Below are 26,169 nucleotides of genomic sequence, written 5' to 3'. Positions count from 1 at the left end.
TGCTGGCTGTCGTCCTTAAAAGAACCGCCCGGTCGTCTTGCTCGATGGGCTCTTCGACTGCAGGAGTACGACATTCGCATGCTAAATCGTTCTGGCCGAAAACATTCGGATGCGGATGCCTTGTCTCGTTCGCCCCTAACCAACGAGGCTAGCTTCCCGAAGGCCTCATTGTCCGAGTCTTCCCTCGCTGCCACGGACATTCTTCTGGAGCAGAAGAAAGACCCGTGGATTGTGTCCATGCTGCGTTTTTTGTCCAGCCCATCGACACCCACTACCAATCGCGCATTATGTCGCCAAGAACATCGCTTCTCCATTCGCGACGGGCTCTTGTACCGTCGCAACTACCTCCCGGACGGCCGCAAATGGTTGCTTGTCATCCCGCGACACCTGCGTTCGGATATTTGCGCAGCGTTCCGCGACAATCCCCAGTGCGCGCATGCAAGGGTACTGAAGACATACGCGCGTCTACGCCTTCGTTACTACTGGCGGGGGATGTATCGATTCATCCACCATGTCCGCTCCTGTCTGGTTTGCCAACGCCGTAAAGATCCCGCTCGTCGTTAAACCGCCCTATTGCAGAACTGTGGGTTTGCAAGAGTCTTTGCCTTGCCCAGCACGTGCTTTTGATCGAGTAGGCATCGACATTTATGGACCTCTGCCAACCACATCAGATGGCAATCGCTGGGTAATCGTGGCCATCGACCATCTTACGCGCTATGCGAAAACTTCCCCTTTGTCCAGTGCTTCTGCACGTCACGTCGCCGGGTTTCTCCTGCGCCACATCATCCTTCGCCACGGAGCTTCCAGGGAATTACTCAGTGACAGAGGCCGCGTATTCCTCTCCGACGTCATCGAGGCTCTCCTCAAAGAATGCCGCATCATTCATCGCACCACTACTGCGTATCATCCGCAGACTAATGGCATGACCGAGCGCTTTAATCGCACTCTTGGTGACATGCTGGCCATGTACGTTGCATCCGACCAAACTAAATGGGACCATGTTCTACCTTTTCTGACCTACGCTTACAACACCGCCACGCAGACTACCACGGGATTTTCGCATTTCTTTCTCCTGTACGGACGCGAACCTTTTTCTACAATGGATACTATCCTTCCGTACCGCCCAGACTCCACGAAAACAACTACCCTATCCGAAGCTGCTGCACACGCAGAAGCGTGTCGCGAGCTTTCCAGTATATTGATACGTGTACTTATCTTTATCGGGCGACCACGTTTCGCCGCTTAACAAATGCAATCGCACAGCGCGGGACGCGCCTGCATGTATCCGACGTTTCTGGAAAGTTATCGATGCTTCTACCCGGCTGTCTGTTGTCGCCGAACCTTGTGTTATCTGATTTCATCGCGTAGCGCGAATGGTGTAGAACTTTGTGGAAAGCACGCGGGTCCAAACGATTAGTCTGGAACATTCGACGACTGCTCTATAAAAGCCGATGCGCTTGACCCGCTGAGCAGATTTTCGACGATCGCCGAGCGTGTTCGCCGCTATCGTTGCGCTATAAGTGTAGCCTGTTTTGTGGGCACAGGTTCGCCCAATAAAAGTTAGTTTTCTTGTTCACAGTATTGCTACTGTGTTCTTTCTTCAACGTCACCACCACGTGACATCTGGTGGAGGTGCTTGTGCGTTCATGTACCGAACGCCCCCGCAAAGCCGCGATCCAAGCCCGAAGCCCGAGGACAAAACCGACACCGCCCAAGACCAGCGTGCTAGCCGCAGACTGCAAGGCCTGCCCCCAGAGCACGGACTTCTACCTGAGGCGACAAAGAAGATCGTGGTCAAGACAACCTCAATGGCTGCCCCAGCGTCCCCCGTTATCCTACAACAACCCCGGGACCCACCGACCTTCCATGGAGCAGCGACTGAAGACCCGGAATCTTGGCTGGAGACCTACGAGCGAATCGCGACATTCAACAACTGGCACTCCGACGACAAGCTGCGGCATGTCTACTTCGCCTTAGAAGACGCCGCCAGAACGTGGTTTGAGAACAGGGAGTCAACCTTGACTACGTGGGACCTGTTCCGTAGCGACTTCCTGTGCACCTTTACAAGTGTCGTGCGCAAGGAAAGGGCCGAAGCTATGCTGGACGCCCGAGTGCAGCTACCAAACGAGAACGTTGCCATCTTTACGGAAGAAATGACCCGTCTGTTCCGCCACGCCGACCCGGATATGGCCGAGGAAAAGAAAGTTCGCCTACTCATGCGTGGTGTGAAGGAGGAACTTTTCGCCGGGATGGTAAGAAGCCCACCGAAGACCGTCGAAGAGTTTCTTCGTGAGGCGACGAACATCGAGAAGACACTCGAAATGCGGAACCGGCAATTCAACCGCCGTACAAGCTCTACCCCCTACGCAGGAATTCAATCACTGGCCACGGACGATCTGCGCGAGACCATCAGGGCCATTGTGCGCGAAGAACTGCGCAAGGTCTTGCCTTCGTCGCAGCCTCAAGTGGCTTCGATCGCCGACATCGTATAAGAAGAGGTGCACCGATCGCTTGGAGTTCCTGAGGTGCAACCAGAACCACCGCAGCCTCAGCCGCAAGCGATGAGCTACGCCGCCGTCGCCCGCCGTCAAGGTCCCTTTCCACTACCGCGCCAGGGCCCCGTAACGCCGCAATTCCGTCGACCACCACCGCCGCCGCCAGCACGCCCACCCGTTGCCCAGCGCAGCTACCCGAGGAAGACTGACGTTTGGCGCGCTCCTGACCACCGCCCGCTCTGCTACCACTGCGGAGAGGCAGGTCACGTCTACCGACGATGCCCATACCGAGAGATGGGACTGCGAGGTTTCGCCGTTAACGCGCCGCGTCCACAGCTTGGAGAGCGCCCACGTGACATCGCCGACTACCTCGCCGCTACTCAATGGAGCTCTCGACGACCGTCGCGTTCGCCATCACCAGGCCGCTACCTGTCGCCGCAGCGCCGACCATACAGTGGCCCAGCCCGGGGCCGGTCAGCGAGCCCATATCCGGAAAACTAAAAGCAGCAACCGATGGAGGTGCGGTTGCTGTTCGTCGAACTGACGAAGATCCTCCGCCGCCGACGAAAGCGCCGAAGAAACCATCTCGACGACATAATGACGACGCGCCACCGTCCCGAGGAAGTCAGGAAGCCAAGACTGCACCGACGAAAGACGACTTCACGACGCGACGTACTAGCTTCAATTCAACACGACGCAGCCGTGATCCGACGCCAAGACCCAACTGCAACGCAAGACAAAGAACCACCGACCTCGACGTGCTTCTAGACGGCCACGCAGTCACCGCCTTAATCGACACAGGCGCCGATTTCTCAGTCATGAGTGGACACATCGCCGTCCAGATGAAGAAGGTTAAGACTGCATGGGAAGGCCCTCAAATTCGGACCGCTGGAGGACACCTGATTACGCCGACAGGAATGTGCACGGCAAGAATTACCATTCACGACCGGACTTACCCTGTCACCTTCGTTATCCTCCAACAGTGTTCACGAGACGTCATTCTCGGTATGGACTTCCTGGACCAACACGGCGCAATCATCAACCTGAAGTCGAAGTCAATAACGCTGTCGGAAGATAAAGCGATACCGCCGGAGAGCCCTCGTAGTCACCACGCCTTGAATGTGCTCGAAGACCAAGTGAGCATCCCGCCCCGCTCCAGCATTGTTATTTCGGTCGGCACCGAAATACCCGCTGACGTAGAAGGCGTCATCGAAGGCGACCAACGTCTACTGCTAGACCGTGAAATTTGCGTCGCAAGAGGGATCGCTCGACTGCATGGAGGGAAAACTGAAGTGTTGCTGACAAACTTCAGCCAGGAGTTCAAGCACCTCAACAAGGGCACGACGATCGCGTACATCGAGGAAATTCTGGAAACAAGTAATGCGTTTGTCCTCTCGGATTCCGCCGCATCTACCCCGACGACCATGGTTCCCGAACCAGACTACGACATTAATCCAAGTCTCCCAGTGATTAAGCAACAGCAGCTCAGAAGTCTGCTCCGACGATACAAAGGCTGCTTTTCGACGACATCGAGGATTCGACAAACACCAGTCGCCAAGCATCGCATAATCACCGAGGAGTACGCTCGACCACTCCGCCAAAGCCCTTACCGAGTTTCGCCGCGAGAACGCGAAGCTATAAGAGAACAAGTCGACGAAATGCTGCGCGACGACATCATCCAGCCGTCGAAAAGCCCATGGGCATCCCCTGTTGTCCTGGTGAAAAAAAAGGACGGAACCCTACGTTTCTGCGTCGATTATCGTCGTCTGAACAAGATCACGAAGAAGGACGTATACCCCCTTCCACGGATAGACGACGCATTGGATCGGCTCTGCAACGCTAAGTACTTCTCCTCGATGGACCTCAAGTCTGGCTATTGGCAAATAGAAGTCGACGAAAGAGATCGCGAAAAGACCGCCTTCATCACCCCAGACGGCCTCTACGAGTTCAAGGTTATGCCATTTGGACTGTGCTCGGCGCCTGCAACGTTCCAGCGCGTGATGGACACGGTTTTAGCGGGATTGAAATGGCAGACCTGTCTCGTTTACTTGGATGACGTCGTTGTATTCGCCGGAAATTTTGACGATCACCTTAGGCGGCTTGCCACAGTACTAGAGGCCATCAAGTCATCAGGGCTCACTCTGAAGCCAGAAAAATGCCGCTTCGCTTACGACGAGCTTCTGTTCCTAGGCCACGTCATCAGTAAATCCGGAGTACGCCCCGACCCCCAGAAAACAGCTGCCATCGCAAAGTTCCCGCAGCCCACCGACGAGAAGGCAGTGCGTAGATTCCTTGGCATGTGTGCCTACTACAGGCGCTTTGTCAAGGACTTTTCACGCATCGCCGAGCCGTTGACACGTCTAACTAAATGTGATGTTGAGTTCAAGTGGGAAACGCCGCAGGCCGACGCATTTGAAGAACTCAAACGACGCATGCAGTCGCCACCGGTACTTGCGCACTTCGACGAGTACGCCGATACAGAAATCCATACTGACGCCAGTAGCCTAGGCCTCGGTGCCGTTCTAGTCCAGAGGAGAAACGGAGTTGAACAGGTGATAGCTTACGCTAGCCGGTCGCTGTCAAAAGCGGAAGGCAACTATTCTACAACCGAAAAGGAATGCCTCGCCATCGTTTGGGCTACAGCTAAATTTCGCCCTTATCTTTATGGCAGGCCATTCGAAGTCGTCAGTGACCATCACGCGTTGTGTTGGCTAGCGAGTATAAAGGATCCTTCAGGACGACTGGCACGGTGGAGCCTCAGACTACAAGAATACGACATCACTGTAACCTACAAGTCAGGACGAAAACACTCCGATGCCGATTGCCTATCACGCGCCCCCATTGACCCGCCGCCGCAAGATGACGAAGATGACGCCTTCCTTGGCATGATAAGCGCGGAAGACTTCGCTGAACAGCAACGGGCAGACCCGGAGCTAAAAGGCCTGGTGGAATATTTGGAAGGGCACACCGACGTTGTCCCCAGGGCATTTAAGCGCGGATTATCTTCCTTCACGCTTCAAAACAATCTCCTCGTGAAGAAGAACTTTTCACCAGTCCGCGCCAACTACCTTCTTGTTGTCCCGTCAGGACTTCGTCCAGAAGTATTGCACGCCCTACATGACGATCCGACCGCTGGACACCTCGGTTTTTCCCGGACACTATCGAGGATACAAGAAAAGTATTATTGGCCGCGCCTGACCGCCGACGTCGCCCGTTATGTCAGAACATGCCGAGACTGTCAGCGACGCAAGACACCGCCGACAAGGCCAGCCGGATTACTACAGCCAATCGAGCCTCCTTGCCGACCATTCCAGCAGATCGGGATGGACTTGCTGGGACCCTTTCCGACGTCAACAACCGGAAATAAGTGGATCGTCGTGGCGACAGACTACCTCACCCGCTTCGCTGAAACTAAAGCACTGCCGAAAGGTAGCGCAGCCGAAGTGGCGAAATTCTTTGTCAAAAACATCCTGCTTCGACATGGCGCCCCAGAAGTCCTCATCACCGACAGAGGAACGGCCTTTACAGCGGAGCTCACCCAAGCCATTCTGAAATACAGTCAGACAAGGCACAGGAGAACCACGGCCTACCACCCGCAGACGAATGGTCTTACGGAGCGGCTGAATAAGACCCTCGCCGACATGCTAGCGATGTACGTCGACGTCGAACACAAGACCTGGGATGCCGTCCTGCCGTACGTAACATTCGCTTACAACACGGCGGTGCAAGAAACAACACAGATCACGCCGTTTAAGCTGGTTTACGGCAGGAACCCGACGACGACGCTCGACGCCATGCTGCCCCACGTCACTGACGAAGAGAATGTTGACGTCGCTAGCTATCTCCAGCGAGCCGAAGAAGCCCGACAGCTCGCCCGCCTACGGATCAAGAACCAACAGAGGACCGAAAGCCGACACTACAACCTCCGACGACGCTTTGTTGAGTACCAGCCCGGCGACCGTGTTTGGGTTTGGACCCCGATACGCCGACGAGGACTCAGTGAGAAACTACTCCGACGCTATTTCGGACCCTACAAGGTCATCCGACGTATTGGCGCTCTGGACTATGAGGTCGTGCCAGACGGCATTTCGCATTCACAGCGGCGCCGCGCACGATCTGAAGTGGTCCACGTGGTGCGCCTTAAACCCTTTTACGGACGCTGACGAACTTCGTCATTTTGTTCTTTTCTTTGCTACGAGTGCTTTTGTTTATTACCTTCGTTTGTTTGCAGCATCGGGTCGATGCTTTTTAAGAGGGGGGTATTGATACGTGTACTTATCTTTATCGGGCGACCACGTTTCGCCGCTTAACAAATGCAATCGCACAGCGCGGGACGCGCCTGCATGTATCCGACGTTTCTGGAAAGTTATCGATGCTTCTACCCGGCTGTCTGTTGTCGCCGAACCTTGTGTTATCTGATTTCATCGCGTAGCGCGAATGGTGTAGAACTTTGTGGAAAGCACGCGGGTCCAAACGATTAGTCTGGAACATTCGACGACTGCTCTATAAAAGCCGATGCGCTTGACCCGCTGAGCAGATTTTCGACGATCGCCGAGCGTGTTCGCCGCTATCGTTGCGCTATAAGTGTAGCCTGTTTTGTGGGCACAGGTTCGCCCAATAAAAGTTAGTTTTCTTGTTCACAGTATTGCTACTGTGTTCTTTCTTCAACGTCACCACCACGTGACAATATTTACGTCAGAAGACCAGCAACGCCAGAAGCACCATCGAGAAAGTTCCAATGCTCCTGTATCCTATGCTCCTGGCTCGCTAGTGTGGCTTTGTGCTCCAGCCTCTACCACTGGACTGTCACCGAAACTCGCGTCGAAGTACCAAGGCCCATACCGCGTGATCAACCAAGCGTCTCCAGTCAACTTTATTGTGGAACCCCTCGAGCTACCTTTGGATCATCGCCGTCGTGGACACGAAATTGTGCATGCCCAGCGTCTCAAGCCCTACTATGATCCGCGTGTGCTGTCCTACCCGTAAGTCACCGGAATGGCTTCCTTTGCCGCGGGGGAGATAACTGTACTGTAAAATAGGGGGCAATGGGGCTGTGTCTAGGAGAGACACAACGACGACGAGAAAGAACAACCTTGTTTCGGTGCTCGGTCGGCTACACTACCTCTCGCTGCTCCAACGTTCTAGTCGCGAACATTTACTGCGCAATGTGCTTCACGACAATATATATATATATATATATATTGTCTCAGTGAGATATATATATATATATATATATATATATATATATATATATATATATATATATATATATATATATATATATATATATATATATATAAATTGCTACGGGATGTCTTTCCAATGACGAAGAGCCGAGCAGTAAGAAGACGACGACGACGATTGGAAGCTAGCGTGGGCTGTTGCCTCTTGGCCAACTGCGGCGTACTGCCTTGTAAATATACTTGTAAATAGCTTATCCTCGGTGTCTTCCTGCGTAACATATCTGGTGGAGGTGGACGTTCCCTGTACCTCGTCACGGAGCTTCGCAGTGGACAGTACGTCAAGCCTTGCTTCATGGATCCCGGCGACGACAACTCGACTCCGCCGGCTCCGACACCTGCTGCCATTTCGACGACCTACATCACTCTCCCCGCTCCCCGTGATCCTGGCGTGTTCTCGGGAAAAGATGGGGAAGACGTCGAGGACTGGATCAGCCTGTACGAACACGTCAGCCGCAATAACCGGTGGGACCCTACTATCATGCTCGCCAACGTAGTCTTTTACCTCGGTGGCACACCTCGAGTTTGGTATCGGACGCACGAAGATGAGCTCACCAGTTGGGATTCGCTTAAGCAAAAGATCCGAGACTTGTTCGGCAACCCCTACGGTCACCAACTTGCCGCGCAGAAGGCGCTTTCCCGTCGTGTGCAGACGTCAACGGAGCCCTACGTCACGTACATTCAGGACGTCTTGGCTCTGTGCCGCAAAGTTGACGCACAGATGACTGAGTCCGACAAGGTCTCCCACATCCTCAAAGGCATTGCCGATGACGCCTTCAACTTGCTCGTATTTAACGACGTGGCGACGGTGGATGCAGTTACAAAAGAGTGCCGCCGCCTGGAACTCGCTAAAAGCCGACGTATCGACCAACAGTTTGCCCATCTGCCCAACACCCCAGCGACATCTTCCTGTGCCGACGCTCCTCGCCCCAACAACACTGGCGATGTTACCAGGATTGTCCGGCGTGAGATCGAGGCCGCCTATCCGGCTGCCTTCCACTCCAGCCCCTCCAATGCACCTGCAGTCACTGTTTCCCTGATCCAGGAAGTTGTCCGCCAGGAGTTCGCCAACATGGGTATTCACACCATCTGCTCGGCCCATCGCCCTGATACCCACCCGGCTTCTTCGATTCCGCCCCGTCCCGCACCTTCTTACCCACCACGTTTCCGCAACCCCTCTGAATGGCGCATTGCAGACGACAAGCCAATTTGTTTTCACTGCCATCGAATTGGGCACATTTCTCGGCACTGTCGCAGTCGCTGGAGTTCCCCGAACCAGTCTACATATACTGCCTACTCTCGCCCCCCAGGTGGCCTTTCTCGTCCCTATGCTGCCCGCTCAGATAATGCCACCACCGATTCTCCTGCGCCGAACCGCCCCTATTCTCGTTCGCCTTCGCCCCAACGACGACAATCTCGCTCCCCCCAGCCCCGTCGCTCCTATTCGCCGACTCCCTTCGGACGCCGCTCTAAGCCGGAAAACTAGACGATGCAGCGCCTCGAGATGACGCTGCAGTGCTCCCTACGCCACCAAATCCTCTCCTGACGTTGCCCACTCATCTGAACCTTCTTGAAGTGCAAGTCGACGGTGTTCCTGTATCTGCTCTCATAGACACTGGGGCGCATTTGTCGGTAATGAGCGCTGACCTTCGTAACCGGCTGAGGAAAATAATCACGCCCGCCACGACGCCTGTTGTCCGTGTCACCGATGGCGGAACAGCCCCTGTAATTGGTATTTGTACCGCCCGCGTCTCATTCGCCGATCGCTCCACTACCGTGCTATTCAGTCATCGCTCACTGTCCCCACGACATCATCCTCGGCTTAGACTTCCTCTCCGCACATTCTGCTCTCATCGATTGTTCCGCCAGTACTCTCCGCCTTGACCTGCATGTTCTGGATCCCGCTGAACCACACCCCAGTCGTCTCAGTTCCGTCGACTTCGTTCGCTTGCCACCTTCGGCACTGGCTTACGTTGACTTCGTGTCATCCCCACCAGTCCCCGACGGTCACTACATCGCGGCTCCTATGCAAGACGTCCTCCTTACACACGGGATCGCAGTGCCTCATACAGTTTTATCTATTACGGCGAATTGCGTCTGCCTCCCAGTGGTCAATTTTGGCTTGACGACACAAGTGCTGCCACGCGGGATGTCTCTGGCCCAACTTCGCTCATTCGAGGATCACTCTGTAGCATCGATTTCAGTAGACGACAATTCAGCCGATCCTCCTCTACCATTGCAGTCGGCAACTTGTACCATCGCCAACTTACAAAAAATGATTGCACCCAACATGCCGTCCGAGCACGCTCGTGCGCTCTACCGCGTTCTGATTTCCTACCAAGATAGTTTTGACTTTAACGATCGTCCTTTTGCCCAAACAACAGCTGTTAAACATCGCATTAATACCGGCGATGCCCCTCCTATTCATCGCCGCCCGTATCGAGTATCACCGGCTGAGCATCAAGTTATTCACACCGAAGTTCGCAAAATGCTTGCCAAGAACATTATTGAACCATGATGTAGTCCATGGGCGTCACCTGTTGTGCTGGTAAAAAAGAAGGATGGCTCATGGCGCTTTTGCGTGGATTATCGGCACCTTAACAGGGTTACCAAAAAGGACGTGTATCCCCTACCTCGGATTGAAGACGCCCTTGACTGCCTCTACGGTGCTCGCTATTTCTCCACTATTGACCTTCGCTCCGGCTATTGGCAGATTGCCGTGGACGATCTCGACCGCGAGAAGACTGCCTTTGTGACACCCGACGGTCTTTATCAATTCAAAGTGATGCCGTTCGGTCTATGTAACGCTCCTGCCAATTTTGAACGCATGATGGACTCTTTTCACGGTTTCAAATGGTCCACGTGCCTGTGCTACTTGGACGACGTTATAGTATTCTCCCCAACATTCGCTACGCACCTCGAGTGCCTCTCAGCAGTCCTGGACGTTTTTCGGCGAGCCGGTCTTCAACTCAACGCATCGAAGTGCCAATTCGGCCGTCGCCAGATTACCGTCCTTGGACATCTCGTTGACGCGAACAGAGTGCAACCGGACCCAGGCAAGATCCATGCTGTTACGCACTTCCCTGTTCTAAAGTGTGTCAACGATGTGCGCAGCTTCATCGGCCTTTGCTCGTACTTCCACCGTCTCGTGAAAAATTTCGCGGCCATAGCACGACCACTAACCGAGCTTTTGAAAAAAGACGCCTCTTTCCAGTGGGGCGATAGCGAGGCCTCTGCATTCTCGCTTCTAATCGACCTTCTCACAACGCCTCCCGTTCTGGCCCATTTCGATCCTTCTGCGCCTACCGAAGTCCGTACTGATGCCAGCGGTCACCGAATTGGCGCAGTACTGGCACAACGTCAGCCTGACCACGACCGTGTTATCGCTTACGCCAGCAGGCTCCTCTCACCCGCGGAGCGCAACTATTTCATCACTGAGCGTGAGTCTGGTCCTAGTTTGGGCGGTTGCGAAGTTCCGCCCATACTTATATGGCCGACCCTTTTCCGTTGTCACAGACCATCACGCGCTTTGCTGGTTATGCTCACTGAAAGACCCTACAGGAAGACTTGGTCGCTGGGCCTTACGCCTCCAAGAATATTCGTTCTCTGTCACCTACAAATCTGGCCAACTACACAACGGCGCAGACTGCCTGTCTCGCTACCCGGTAGACGAGCCTGACGACGCCGACAGTAGTACCGCCGACGGCATTTTCTCTGTGTCTGCCTTCGCTAACATCGCCGATGAGCAGTACCGAGACCTATCGCTGCGAGCACTCATCAAGCGTCTGTGCTCTACACCTACCGACGCATCCGTTCGCCGATATGTCCTCCAGGGCGGCATTCTGTACCGAAGGAACTTCCTCCCTGATGGCCCTGATCTTCTTGTCGTGCCAAAACATCTACGACAGACTGTGCTCTTTGAGATGCATGACGCACCCACTGCAGGACATCTTGGAGTAACCCACACGTACGACCGCGTCCGCCGCCACTTCTATTGGCCTTGTCTCGCTCGCTCCGTCCGACGCTGTGTTGCTGCCTGTGATCCCTGCCAGCGTCGGAAAACACCTCAGGTGCTACCTTCAGGTCATCTCCAGCCGATCACCGTCCCTGTGAAACCGTTCTTTCGTGTTGGATTAGACCTCCTCGGTCCCTTTCCCACGTCATCCTTTGGGAACAAATGGGTAGCCGTCGCAACTGATTACGCCACCCGATACGCTATCACGCGGGCTCTCCCTACCAGTTGTGCCACTGACGTCGCGGACTTTCTCTTGCGTGACATTATCTTAGTGCATGGCGCCCCGCGACAGCTGCTTACTGACCGTGGTCGTAACTTCCTCTCGAAAGTTATCGCCGACATTGTGCGTTCCTGCTCTATTCAACACAAGCTGACTACATCATACCATCCTCAAACCAATGGCCTGACAGAGCGGTTAACCGTACTCTTACCGACATGCTGTCCAAGTACGTTTCGATGGACCACCACGACTGGGACGTTGCCCTTCCTTACATCACCTTTGCTTATAATTCTTCCCGGCACGACACCGCCGGATTTTCTCCATTTTATCTACTCTACGGTCGCGAACCAACCTTGCCCCTTGACACGGTACTTCCTCCTGCTGCGATCTCAACAACCGAGTATGCGCGCGACGCCATCGCCCTCGCCGACCATGCACGCCAGCTTGCCCGTGCTCGACTAACGGACTCGCAAACCACGCAGCAGAGTCAGTACAACGCCCACCACCATGACGTACAGTTTTCGCCTGGTGCACACGTGCCCCTGTGGTCGCCCTCTCGTCACGTCGGACTTTCAGAAAAGCTCCTTTCGCGATACACAGGGCCCTACCGCGTGCTGCGCCAGGTGACGCCTGTGACGTACGAAATTGCTCCTGTGAGCTCAACTTCGTCATCTACTCTGGCATCTAGTGATTTCGTGCACATCAGCAGGCTGAAGACCTACTACACTGCTTCAGAGTCCGGCCTTTAGTCGCTCCGGGACGGCGCTTTTGCCGCCGGGGTTAGTGCTACGGGATAGTCTTTCCAATGACGAAGAGCCGAGCAGTAAGAAGACGACGACGACGATTGGAAGCTAGCGCGGGCTGTTGCCTCTTGGCCAACTGCGGCGTATTGCCTTGTAAATATACTTGTAAATAGCTTTTCGTCGGTGTCTTCCTACGTAACAATATATATATATATATATATATATATATATATATATATATATATATATGTACCAGAACAAAGGCAGTTCTGGGTCCGGGTAAATATTCACAGTGAAGCAGACGCGCGGATGAAGCGGTTTATTGACGTTTCGGCCGGGGTCCGGCCTTCATCAGAATGCATTGCATGGTGTCAGTACAGTTAATATGCATGTGCCTATCAACCAAATGAAGATACGCTTACATGAAAAACGAATAAAATGGGCGAACAAAATGCATCCGAATCGTTCAAAGGATAGCTGACACGTGTATAGACCAATGGCGATTGCAAACATATCACCTAAAATACAAAGCATAAAAACGCATCGAAATGAATTGTAAAAAACCAATCGCCACGTGAAAACAATGGGCTCAATGTGCTCAATATGTGCTATGTTATCAAGCAAACACAGAACGCACGTTTTGTTGTCACGTGGCGATTGGTTTTTTACAATTCATTTCGATGCGTTTTTATGCTTTGTATTTTAGATGATATGTTTGCAATCGCCATTGGTCCCTACACGTGTCAGCTATCTTTTGAACGATTCGGATGCATTTTGTTCGCCCATTTTATTCGTTTGTCATGTAAGGGTATCTTCATTTGGTTGATAGGCACATGCATATTAACTGTACTGACACCATGCAATGCATTCTGATGAAGGCCGGACCCCGACCGAAACGTCGCGCGTCTGCTTCACTGTGTATATATATATATATATATATATATATATATATATATATATATATATATATATATATATATATATAATTTGAGTAGTAGGCAGGAAAAAATTTTCGTAATGGAGCAAAAGGTGAGTTTAAAAATTAGAGAGAGATGCAAATGAGAGGAAGGCAGGGAGGTTAACCAGACTTAAAAATTAAGGTTTGCTGGTGGCATACTGTGTTTTTTGTCTTGGATGATGATATGAGAATTTCAGATTTAAGTTACCGCATTATTGATTCTAAGTTGCCACATGCCAAAATAACTCCCGTCGGGTGTAGGCAGTTAAACTTCTGTATGAGGTATGATTCCGTATATTTTCTTTCGCGAGGTGAACGTAAATTTGTAGTGTACAGAGCCTTGCTTTGTCAAATATATGACCATGTTCATGAAAGTGGCTGGCTACTGCTTTAGATATATTTTGTTTTGTGTCCGCGCGGTGACCGTTGAGTCTTGTGTGAATTTGTTGTCTCTGAATCGGTCCCTGTGGCCGCCCCGGTTGCTCTACATGCAAACGTATTCAATCTACTACTACAGTAAAAAGTACAGCGTCAAATTACGCACACAAGGTAACTTCGGCTTTCACCTGCACATCAAGCAACGTAGTCTACTGTCCAGAATGTGCCACTTGCAGCAAACAATACACAGGTGAGACTGGACAACCAATTCGTACAACACTCAACGGTCACCGCGCGGACACAAAACACAATATACCTAAAGCAGTAGCCAGCCACTTTAATGGACATGGTCATATATTTGACATAGCAAGGCTCTATATTTACAAACAAATTTCCGTTCACCTCGCGAAAGGAAATATACGGAATCATACCTCATACAGAAGTTTAACTGCCTACACCCGACGGAAATTAATTTGGCACGTGGCAACTTAGAATCATTAAAAGCGGTACCTTAAATATGATATTCTCATATCATCAGCGAAGACAAATAACACATTATGCCACGAGCTAACCTTAACTCTTAACGTCACCTATTCCTCCATTTCGAAAATTTTTTCCTTCCTACTACTCAATTTAATATACTCTTTTATGTTTTTACGTTTATATCAATCAACTGTACGACCACCTTTCCCCATGTACACCAGCCCCTGCCCGCTTCTGCGCACGTCACCCTCCTATTTTTTATTCCGGTTTCGGTTCCCCCCTCCTATTTTTTTTTGTCTGTTTTCTGTTATATGTTTATTGAAACGCCCTCGCCAACACGTTCTGAAGTCCCAGACATCATTATACCCTTTTCGGCACCTGAGCCACACAGGGTATTGCCATTTCTGTATGCTGTCGTATCGACACCTACGTTGAGCTACTGGGGCTAACGGCCCTTGAGAGATCATGCCGCTGCCTTCCAGGTACGCCCTACATTGCATCCCAGACTCCTTGTCGCCATCTTAACTACTTCAACATTACTCGACGCATTGCTGTATGCTACTAAAGTCAGGATTTCAACTCAGTTTTTTTTTTTTTTTGCCTGTTGTGTTACTCGCGCACTGACCGCCTAACCGGCTCTTCTAATGCCACAAAGCATGCCACCAACGACACCTCTGAATGCTCCCTATCCTCTCGCTTCCTCAACACCCTCCCAACGCCCTTCTTTTTTTTCTTGTTCTTTTTCTCCCCTTTTCCCCCCTTGGTGCCCTCCCGCCCGTTTTTGCTCTCGCCTTTCCTTTTCTTTTTTTCTTTTCTCCACGCCTTCCCAATGCCCTGCTCTTGACCCCTCGTCTTGGGAACGGCGCTCACAGATGTCGGGCGACAGCGCTCATTATCTCTGAAGTCTCTCCTTTTATAACCAGCCGCCACCGACGACGAATGCACGTGACGTCGCTGCACTGACCCTTTAAAACTATCATGCCGAGGATGACGAGGCCGCCTTTGAGGAAGGCAGATCCTCCTATCGAAACGTCGGCCAGCCTTTCTGAGGCACTTTAAGCCTGTTTACAAACTTGATACCACAGTGTGGTATTCCATCTGTCAGCCCCTTTCTTAATTTTGATCAGAATAGGTAGGCGTTTGAAGCTAAACTTATTTATTCTTACTCAGTGTATTGAAATGTGAAGAGTAGAAAGCAGACCGTGATATGTGGCATTTTTAGACATTAGAGGAGCGTATGACAGCGTAGACCACAACATTTTTGGAGGTTATTCTGGAAATAGACGGCTTAGGCGACGGTTGTCTACAGCTATTGAGAGATATGTACGTAAAAAAAAATACGTTTTCGGTGAATGGGAAGGGATGAGGAACGAGGAGAAAGTTGATATCAACAAGGGACCGAGGCAGGGGTGCCCTTTATCCCCACTGCTGTTTATGATGTACATGGTGAGGATGGAGAGGGCGCTAGAAGAAAGTAATATTGGGTTTAATATATCATGCAAACAGGCGGGTACAGTAGTAGAGCAGTAGTTTCCAGGTTTATTTTATGTGGACGACATTGTGTTGCTACCTAACAAGCAAATTGATTTGCAACGTCTCGCTAATATCTGTGGAGAGGAAGGCGAGAATTTAGGTTGGAATTTTAGCGTTAGAAATTCAGTTGGTATCGTATTCAATGAAAACAGTGAACAGACAGTGGCAATAGAGGGCCAGAAAATACCTCGGCTAATAGACTATAAATAACGTGATATACGAATAAACGAAGGCGATATGGAAACACTGGGATATGAAAACACAGTAGTTCGTGTTTCCTCAGCAGTTTGCGTGCGGCATATGTAAACTAATTCCCGTGCATATGTGTCCACGGCGCAAGGATTTTGCGCCGCACGCGCAAATTGTACGCTTTGGCTGAACCTATACTTGAACGTAATTTACGGCATGCGATATGAGTAAAAAAATAGCAAGGATGACCTTTGGCCAGGGCACTACGTGCCGGATGGGTCGGTGCACGAACACGGTCGGTATCGAGTCTGGCCGCAGCCTCAGCTTTTTCACAGGTATTTCAAACATGGCAAGCAGGCTCAAATCGTCGTTATAGCTGTCTGGCGTGAGCTGTTCCGTGAAGAAAACAAATGCGTCAGATGCGCGCCAGTCCATGTTGCCCTCATTCATCTCCCAAGCCTTAGGCTGGACGCGCTCCTTGGAGAACCTGAAGAACGATACGGAGCACTCCTTGCTCTGTTCGCTCTTGCACTCCACAGCATCACATAGGCGCCACGGTGGCCTTGTTTCAGTCGCTGCAAGGTGAACAATTCTAATGCAAGCTGAACAAAGGAGACGTTTCCCGCACGCGCGCACCGCTAAAGCACAAATGATTCGCTGGAGTAGACAACCGGAATTAAATGCTCGCTCGGCAAGCATGCAACTTCTGACGTCACGGTTCGCGAGCGGTGTGGCTCGACTGTTGTGTCGTTCGAGTGTAATATAAAAATTCAATTACAAATTACGGGCTCGCTCAAATGCGTTAAAATGGTGCCAACGTTTTCTTGAACACCCAAGGATTATCTCACACAATACAGATTATGATCATAAATTGGGTGTCATGCCCCCTTTAACGAATTGTAGCTGGTGACTTCGAAAGTCATATCGACTTGCATCGCCATATGAGGACGATGCCTGTATGTAGAGATAAGTCGTCAAACTTTTACGAGCAATCGTACATCCCTCGCTAGTGAAATAGGCGATGCGATGTCGGTAGCCACGAAGTAAACGAGCGCTGAAGGAGGAAGGCACCTGGAGGTGAAGAGAATCGCGCGCCGGGGAAAGTATGAATGAGCGCACGGCATGTAGGTAGCGTTCAGCGAAGCGGAGATATAGACATGAGGAGGAGGGTAGGTGGAGGTGCGCTAGGTTGACCTTCTCTGGCAGTTGCTGTGGGTTGGGCGTGCGGTATGGCGGTACCGCATTCGTCTTGTGGCGAGAACGCAGCACGCACAAAGGTATGAGCCGTCGAAGCACCTAGACGGTGCCCTCAACTCAGATCACTTTCATAACATGGCGTGCGCGGTTGCCGCAGTTGCTGCCAGAATGCAACGCCCCCTACCTCCCTTCCTTCCCTCCCCTAAGAGATAGCACATGATCGAAGATGGTGCGCTTCCTTCCAGCTGTCCTCCCTCGCGCGCGCTAGATCGAGCCGCCATTGTCAGCTCACCATCGCAGCTTTTCACTCTCTATTAGCGTTCACAAGCGGTGTTCCTTCCATGCCTTCTGCCACACCGGAGCAAAATGACGAACCGCAGCGTCGAGCCCCGCCTATTTCTTTTTCGCTCGCCTCATTTGTTGCGGCGTCGAGCCTCCCACATTTCATGACGAGTTCTGGGGAGTAACGAAGCACGCACCGCGAAGAGGCATTGGTGCGTGTCCGTGCGAACGTTACTCTGGCTGAGGGAGGCACCTGGTATACGCCCCACTTAGGTGCAGTTCGGTATGTTTTAATGTGTATGTGTTTAAATGTGTGTGTGTGAAAGAACTTGGTGGTTCCTTTAGGCCCAGGATCCTTTTAATAATGACGCGCCACATGAGAGCCTTTCACGTACAACACAGACTATACACAGACACGTTAACACGGTACAGAACGCTTTACATGCATGCGGACTAGAGTAATAGTTCTAAAGACGTCTGTTCCTGTATATAGTGATATGCCTAGCACTCATGCACCACGACTCGCCAGTGTGCGTCCTCGTTGCGGTGCCCGTGACGCTTGTCGTTGCCGCGGCGTCGCTGCGTAGTCCGACTCCTCAGCACAGCCGGTAAGTTGCTCGCGACGAACACGTTCTTCGCCGTCACCAACACGCCACACCTGTCGGCACGTGGCAACACGGAAGACAGCAGGCCGCAAGAGCACCAGGCCACTGTTGTAACTGGCCAGCGGCTCGCCAGCCATTTCTGGAACGTCTCGGTGCCGAGCGCGAAGCACTGCGCCAGGTCGCTATGAAACTAGGCCGCAGGTGTGCAGGAGAGCACAGCCACGAGCGAGATCTTAGTCCAGGTAGCAGGACACCAGGTCGCCAGTATCCGAGTCTCGACCGCCGGGCGGCCGTTCGAGCCTCCCGCTCGCTCTCACGCCCTCACGGTCTCCACACGTCGCATCCTTCGTGGCGCGCATTCTTCATTTTCAGTAATCGCCATCAATAATTCTCCTCTTCTTGTTCCGCACAATCACCACCACTCCAGCTGGTGCGTCAAACGTTTTGTCTGTCCACGACTGTACAAATACTGTACACGACACGTGTGCAGTATATATGTTTTTGCGATAACCGCTTTTCACTGCTATTGCAATGTTAATGCCAAATTTTCTAGAGTGTTTTCGCTGGTTATATCTATTGCTTATGCTGCCATGTGTAGCCAACTGCATGCGGGACGAGAACAGTGTGGCACACTCTGGAACAGTGGCGAATTCGGCAAGGAAATCTCCAGTTTAAAATGCGCAGGCACGCGTCAACCTGCTATTTACCCTAACTCCGGAGCCTTGCGCGCGACGGAAAACGACGCGCTTCCTCCTCGTGTCCCTTCATTGCGGGGCGACATTGATCCGCGATCGCCTGCTGTATAGCATACGGCGTGCGGCGATGATTTTCTCGCGCTTGGACTTTATACTGAACCTCACGGCTACAGCCACAACGACGGCGACAGCAGAAATGCACCTGGAGTGTCCATAAAGCTACCCCCCCCCCCCCCCCCCCCGTAAATATGAAAATGTTCCGCCTGTGGCAAATAAGAAGGTTGGTCGGAGCGGAAAAGTCAATCGTCTGAACGCGCGGTATAATCGCCGAGCATGCCACCAATACCATTCACAAAATACAAGAACTATTTATTCGTTTACTAAAAAAGTGGCTTTATAAAGATCGTCTGGGGTCCCAGCGATTGGCTATAGTGTCATTAACAAAGCTTCGTGTTTTCTTTGTAGTGCAGTAATCGGTCTACTCATTTATTAGTAAATGGTTTGGCTGTGTCTACTTCCCGTACGACAGATGCATGCCGAAGAAAGGTCGAGCGCACAATTGGAAGCAGACTTAGCAGGCAGGCGCAAACAAGGGTTTGTGTGCTTCCTCTATGCCTGCTGCACTTTTCCTTTTTTTTTGGTACCGGGTGATTCGGTCCATCTCACTTGTATTTTTTTATATTCTGCTCTAACTGCTGATGTTGCATTTACAGAAATATAGTGTATTCATCGACTGCCTTTGACACTACCAACATGCATTGCAATTAGGCTTCCTTTGGATCTGTACTCACAGTATGTCTGAGTTTATTATTTCGTTTATTATGCGCAATTTCTTATTTATATTTTCGCCTTAAATGCATCCTTACGTTGTTCTATTTGTCTGTCCCTGCCATTTGCACTGGGTCGTGGTCCTAGAAAAGCCCGTGTACAAGCTTTTTGACCACGGCCATTAGCGTCCCGAACGTTGGAATAAAGTTTGATTTATATCCTCTCGTTCGCTTCACAATGTCTCACCAACGAGGCCACGCCAGTGCACGCGCTCATCGTGCCTTTCGGAGGTGCCTGTCGTAAAGCGGCGTTCGAGCTCGACGCGCGCAGCTCACCTGCACGGCCTGGTGCACTGGTTCTGGCAGTAAGGTAGCCAGTTCATCGTCTTCATGTAGTCGTTGCACTTCACTGAAAGAGAAAAGCCTCACATGAAACCATAGAAAAGCCTCGCAGTGCCAGTGGCAAAACATGCGCTCACAGTGGGCCAGGTATTCGCACAGGTTTCCTTTCAGAACGTGCTTCATAGAGTAGAGTTTGGGGTAGCAGTCGCACTGGTTCTTCCACTGGTCGGCGAGGCATTTTTCGCTGCATTCCTAGTGATTGGGAAAGATATCTTGTGTTATGAATTTCTGTTTGAATCGACATTTTGGTGCTTCTTTTTACTCACGCCCGTTAGGAGGACCCCATGGGGCTAAAGTAATCAATTCTTCAGTTACTCTCAACAATCTAGAATTGCTTTTCTCCATCAAGCATAAAGATTGAAAGGACAAAAAATTGAGAACCTTGTTTTATGCAGGAGCTATTCAAGAGCACAAATACCCGCCGAGGTTGCTCAGTGGCTATGGTGTTGGGCCCCCAAACACGAGGTCGCGGGATCGAATCCCTGCCACGGCGGCCGCATTTCCATGGGGGCGAAATTTGAAAACACCCGTGTACTTAGATTTAGGTAACCGTTAAAGAATCCTAGGTGATCGAAATTTCCGGAGTCCTCCAATATGGCATGCCTTAATCAGAAAGTCGTTTTGGCATGTAATACCCTATAATTTTATTTTTCGGACTACAAATGAAGTACAAATATGATTTTTAAATAAAGCAGTGCACTCAAACCAGAAAACAATTTATGCAATTAATGCAATGTTATGTAGTCTTCTAATGAGGAAATGAATAGAACATGTCCGGCATTTCACAACTACCCACCAAATGAAGTTTTATTTAAAATAGAAAACAAAAAACGAACTCTTCCATCTACTTAAATTGTTGGAACGAGGGCAATATTGACATGGACGAGGGAGCACACTGCTCGCTTCCAACTGTTGTCGATTGGAAGCGCCACATCAAAAGAAACAATCCCTAAGGTAAACTTTCCGCACAATAAAGACAAGCATAGGCAAAAGGCAATGAAAAAGGCCTGTTGACCATTATTGAAAGAAGTTTTGCTTTGCGGAACAGGTGTCACTACGCACTTCACAATTCCGTAGGAATAAAGCAAGCCTCTTCAGCTTGCTTTGGTTGGTTAAGCTGTTTGGTTAATCTTCTCAGTGTCTTTAAAACAGCGCTATGGACGCGGACGAAAAGTACGGAAACGAAAGGTTAGCGCACGTTGTGTCGTTTGTCTACTTTTCGTCCTCGACCATAGCGCTGTTTTGAAGACACTGCCATAATACACCCAAACAATGGTTTGTACAAGCACCCTTCGCCATGTGCAGATCTGTGATCAAGCGTCTTAGTTATTGCAGCTAAACCATGTTCTCTCGCACTGTCAATAATACATCTGCATGTAAGATACAAATGACACGTGGCCGATGCTATATCGGCCAGACAATTGCTTCTCTAAATGGTCACCTGATAATAGCGCAGCTATTCGTTACGATTCCTTCCTTGCGTCTATTTGGCCAAGCACTGTGCCACGTGCGGAGGCCAGCCGGTGTTTTAAAATACTAGACGACTTGAGCAAAAACTGCCAACTGGTAATTTTACTGAAGAAATATCATTTCAGATTGATGATGATGTTTGTTGCCATCGTTTTGAAATGCAGAGGGGGCAAATACTAACCAAACCTGCTTGATATATTCAGATTGTACTACATCTATCGTCATCTGTCTATTTCCCTATCTGATCTCGATCTTAAGTTTCGTATTTAAAGCCTCTATCATCACTATATCGTACCGCTGCCCAAGCTCGCAATGACTTCTGTTCTATCAATCGCATCCTTGTATTTTCTCACCAATACTACTTCGATTTCTAATCAGTTAATCTTCTTTGAATTCCAACGCTTGTAAAAGAGAAAGGCTCCCTACAGGTCTCAGAGGGGGAACATTCTCGCATTCCATGACCATGTGCCAAATCACTTGCGCGTTTTTTTTTCCGGCACACAAAGGCCTCATCCTGCGGCGCACATTTGCTCCCCTATATTTTTACCTCATACAGCTTCCTCGGGCCTCAAAAAAGCAAGGCACTTCCCTTTGCTTATTCTACAGGCTTTCACTCCCAATTTCCATCTTGCCATTTTTGTAAATCTCCATTGTCTTTTTTTTTCATCCTTTGCATCTAAATAACTGTCTGTGTTTCCCTCACTTTAATGTTTATACCTCCTGGTTTTGTATTTATATATTAAATTACCCTGTAGTTGCTTTACAGCTTACTTCAACTCTTCCTCCATTCCCTGCACACGGTTATGAGATATAGATATTTGTGCACTTTATCTAGCTGTTTATTTTCAGCCATGTTCCTTGTCTTTCTTCAAAACTAATCTCGCGATGTGTTTTATGGCTTCAAAAGAAGCCCAACCCATCTCATCGTCCACTGCCTCCTTTCTGGTTTTGCAGTGGGCCACCAAAGCGAGTTCCTGAGATTTCTCAGGGACAGTGAAAAGACTTCTGATTTAGAGCACACAACTTAACGCTAGTGTTGGAAAGTTTACAGTTCCCCAAAAGGTCTGTATGTTTCACTATAGCTGCATTGGGCTTTCATCTCATTTTTAGATGATATTGGCGGACGCTTCAGTTGGTCTTCCCTTCGTTTATATATACACGCAGATATTCTTATTGCTTAACTGTCGGTATGACTTCTCTTGATTTGATACTACGCCACTACTCAATCTCTTCAATGAAGAATAATAATTCACCGTTTCTTTATGCTAAACTTAAGGCATAGATTGTCGCTGCATTGGCACATATATTCGCAAGTGTCTTAAAATCTATCGCACTCTCCGCTAGCAGTAGTATGTCGTTCGCACACATCAGCCCGGGAACCTTCTTTTGAACCTTTTGTCCGTTTTACGCTGATGATGATGACATGTTGGTATTCTCTTTCAAACGGGGCGGTGACAAATAGTGACCTAGCCTGCTTGGTTTCTTTTTTATTTATACAATACTGCGGACTCATGGTCCAAGCAGGGTGGTCGATACAAATACAAAAGAAATACAACAGAAACAGCTACGAAAAAAAAAGCAACAATAATACAGGCTCAGATAGGTTACTTCACAGTGCACTTTTTTTGATAAGGACATTCACTAATGGTTCTCGGGAAATAAGAAAACTTAAATAGGTATGTGCGAGCAAAATTTGGAGTTAGAGCGTTTTCATTGTGGTGTCGGGTGAGTCTGCTAGTTAAGCGTGACAAATATGTTTACGCATCTAGCGCTAGTTTGTTTTCGAAGAGTTGGGAAAGAAATCCTAATCTAAATTTTTGCCTTCGTGCCTGTGATAGGGGAATGCAACTTGCTTGCATTAAATTGGACGGTGAATATAATGCTGAAAATTTATTAAAAATAAATTTTACGGCCTTTTTCGAATACGTTCAAGACAATCAATGTTGCCCTTAGTATGAGTATCCCATATAATGCACGCATATACCAGCCTTGGCCGTACAAGAGCAGTATAGCAGAACAGCCTAACATTAGTGGTAGCAGTTTTAAGTTTATGTTTAAGGACACAAAGCTTGAAGAAGGCGGATGAGCAAACATTATCAATATGAATATTCAAAGACAGGTTTGAAGTGAGTGTTACACCGAGATTTTTGTAGCAACTTACTTCTTGTAATGGTGAAGACCCTAATATGTAGGTATATGACAGCGGATTTTCTTGCCGAGTTACTGGAAGGCAGATACATTTGCTCGTGCTAAGGATCATTCCCTATTTTACACACCATTGATGTATATTGTCCAGACTAGTGTTGAGATTGTTGTAATCGTTGGCGGAACTAATTTTTTAAAACAAAATACAATCACCAGCAAACACTCTTATCTTTACACCAGGGCGAACAACGTCAACAATATCATTATTATAACATATAAAGAGCAAAGGGCCTAACACGCTGCCCTGAGATACACAGGATGTGACCGGAAGACAGCGCGAGTGTTGACCAGCTACATCAACGCATTGTTTGCGATTATTCAAGTAGGCTAAAATCTAAACAAGTATATGAGGAATGCCTATTGTTTCAAGTTTGAAAATGAGTTTACTATCAGGAACTTTATCGAAGGTTTCGCAAAAAAAAAAAAAAAAAAAAACATATTTATCCTACAGTGTCTATCGAGGGTCAATGTCAGAAAATGAAATCAGTTAATCAGGTATGATATATATATGCTTTTCAGTCTAGCATTTTTGTACAGATCTCCATATTTTTTCACTTCTTTCTTTATCAACCTTGTACCGCTATCTATGCATGTAATGGATCTGGTTCTATAAATCTCTTCCCTGAACATTAGGGCTTGATAGAAACCCGTCTGGTAGGGATGAAACATTGAAAGGGTAGAAAGAATCTGTGGTACTACGCTAACTAAAGTGAAGATTTAATAAACAAAAAGACGTTTTCGCTTCTACACGAGGGGCCTCGTTCACAGGTAAAAACGAAAAAGAAAATGTGTTTGGAGTGTTCACTTAAATAGGCTTAAACACCTGTACAGTGAGTCAATGTAGCAGCAATGTAGGCAGCAATACACAAACGGCAGATTGCCGTCCCTCTTGTTTGAAGAGTGAGCGACTCGAGATCATGAGCGACTCGAGATAAAAGCATTGAGATAGTCCTTTTTTCTCTGGCAAGAACACGTGCCTTCCTCCAAACGATTGTGTGTCCCGTCGAAGCGGCATGCTCAGCCAAAGCACTGGCACGGCTGCTGAATAAAAAAAAAGGAAAACCCGGTGCAGCCTTTCTCGTGCCTCGAAAAGGCTGCACTCTGTCGCGGCGCCGCCAGCCGGGGCTGCTTGTCTGGGATCAGCATAGAAGACGCGCCAGGAACACTCTTGGAACGCCGTTGCCCGACGCATCCAGTCTCCCCAAAACTAGAGCCGTACAGCCCAGACCGAGAATGCAACTGCGGCAGTCACGTTCACTGCCATTGCAGCCCGCCCGACACGGCAGACTGCACTTTTTTATTGGGATATCAATTATATGGACACTCTAGGCGCATTTCTGCCGTTGCCGTCACCGCGAGGTTCCGTATAGACAAGAAGGGCACCGCCGAGCGGCGCACGCGGGGCAAAATTGAACAAGCGGGTGTAAAGCTCTCCGATATCTCGTTCACACCGCCTTGATTGCCTCTTGCACTGCGCGTGCTTGGGCACGTTTCGTAGCGCGCGCGGTGTGTGCCTACATGTGTGTGCGTGGACCTTTTATTCGAAGGACGACGTATACGCTTCCATTTGCATTTAAGAATATTGGTACGCTTGAAGATTATTTCTATGGCTGCAATGCGGCAAAAGGGCAGCGCCTGCTTAGCCACGTAAGTGACACTGAGCGGGTAATTGGAAACGACATCATATGTGCCGTCGGAAAAAATCGTCGGCATATACGATGCGTGTTAGCTAAAGTAAATTTTGCAGTTTCCCACAAAATGTTTCCTACGAACCCGTGTTGCCTTTGTTGGCGACAACGAACTTCCATCGACACTGTGCGGAAATGAACAAAATATATCGCCGCATAGCCCGAATACGACATGCGCACGCAACTTTAACTAGTACGTCCCCTACAATATATAATAGAGGCAGCAATGGTCATTTTTTAACAGTGCTGAAGAGACGGAAGTTGAAAGTATTAGTAATCATTCCTGCTTCAGCTATGCCAGCGCGACCGAGACGCGGGCGTGTATCGTCCAGTAATTCGATTTATCGGCGCAGTGGTGATGCAGGAATTATTTCCGTTCATGTTCAATGCATCACGCACGTATTCTATATCTCGGCACGCGTAAACTCCAGCCATTGCTGGCGCATGCAACAGAAGTGGTTTCCATTCTTGGGCAGCGCACACACCAAAGAAACTCGAGAAAGACCGGACAAGCGCTGGTCGAACAACTGAAAGCTTTTATTTGCATAAAAGGATCATATAACTAGTAATCATCAAATCCATGTGGATTACATGTAAAAACCGT

At 49.7% G+C, this 26,169-nt stretch overlaps 1 protein-coding gene across 2 annotated transcripts in view; it reads right to left on the bottom strand.

Moving 5' to 3' along the window:
• The window catches only part of LOC126517640 (uncharacterized), a 258,981-nt gene that overhangs the window by 125,917 nt on the left and 106,895 nt on the right, over positions 1-26,169 (bottom strand). For both annotated transcript variants that reach the window (XM_050167440.3, XM_055064479.2), the window contains exons 4-5: positions 20,280-20,394; positions 20,137-20,209 (exon numbers count right to left, since the gene is read on the bottom strand). In XM_050167440.3, coding sequence (XP_050023397.2) covers positions 20,137-20,209; positions 20,280-20,394 — 188 coding nt within the window. The remainder of the gene's footprint in view (positions 1-20,136; positions 20,210-20,279; positions 20,395-26,169) is intronic.

The sequence above is a fragment of the Dermacentor andersoni genome, chromosome 11, assembly GCF_023375885.2.
Source record: "Dermacentor andersoni chromosome 11, qqDerAnde1_hic_scaffold, whole genome shotgun sequence".
NCBI classification, from domain to species: domain Eukaryota; kingdom Metazoa; phylum Arthropoda; class Arachnida; order Ixodida; family Ixodidae; genus Dermacentor; species Dermacentor andersoni.
This window is presented reverse-complemented; position numbering and strand designations above follow the sequence as displayed.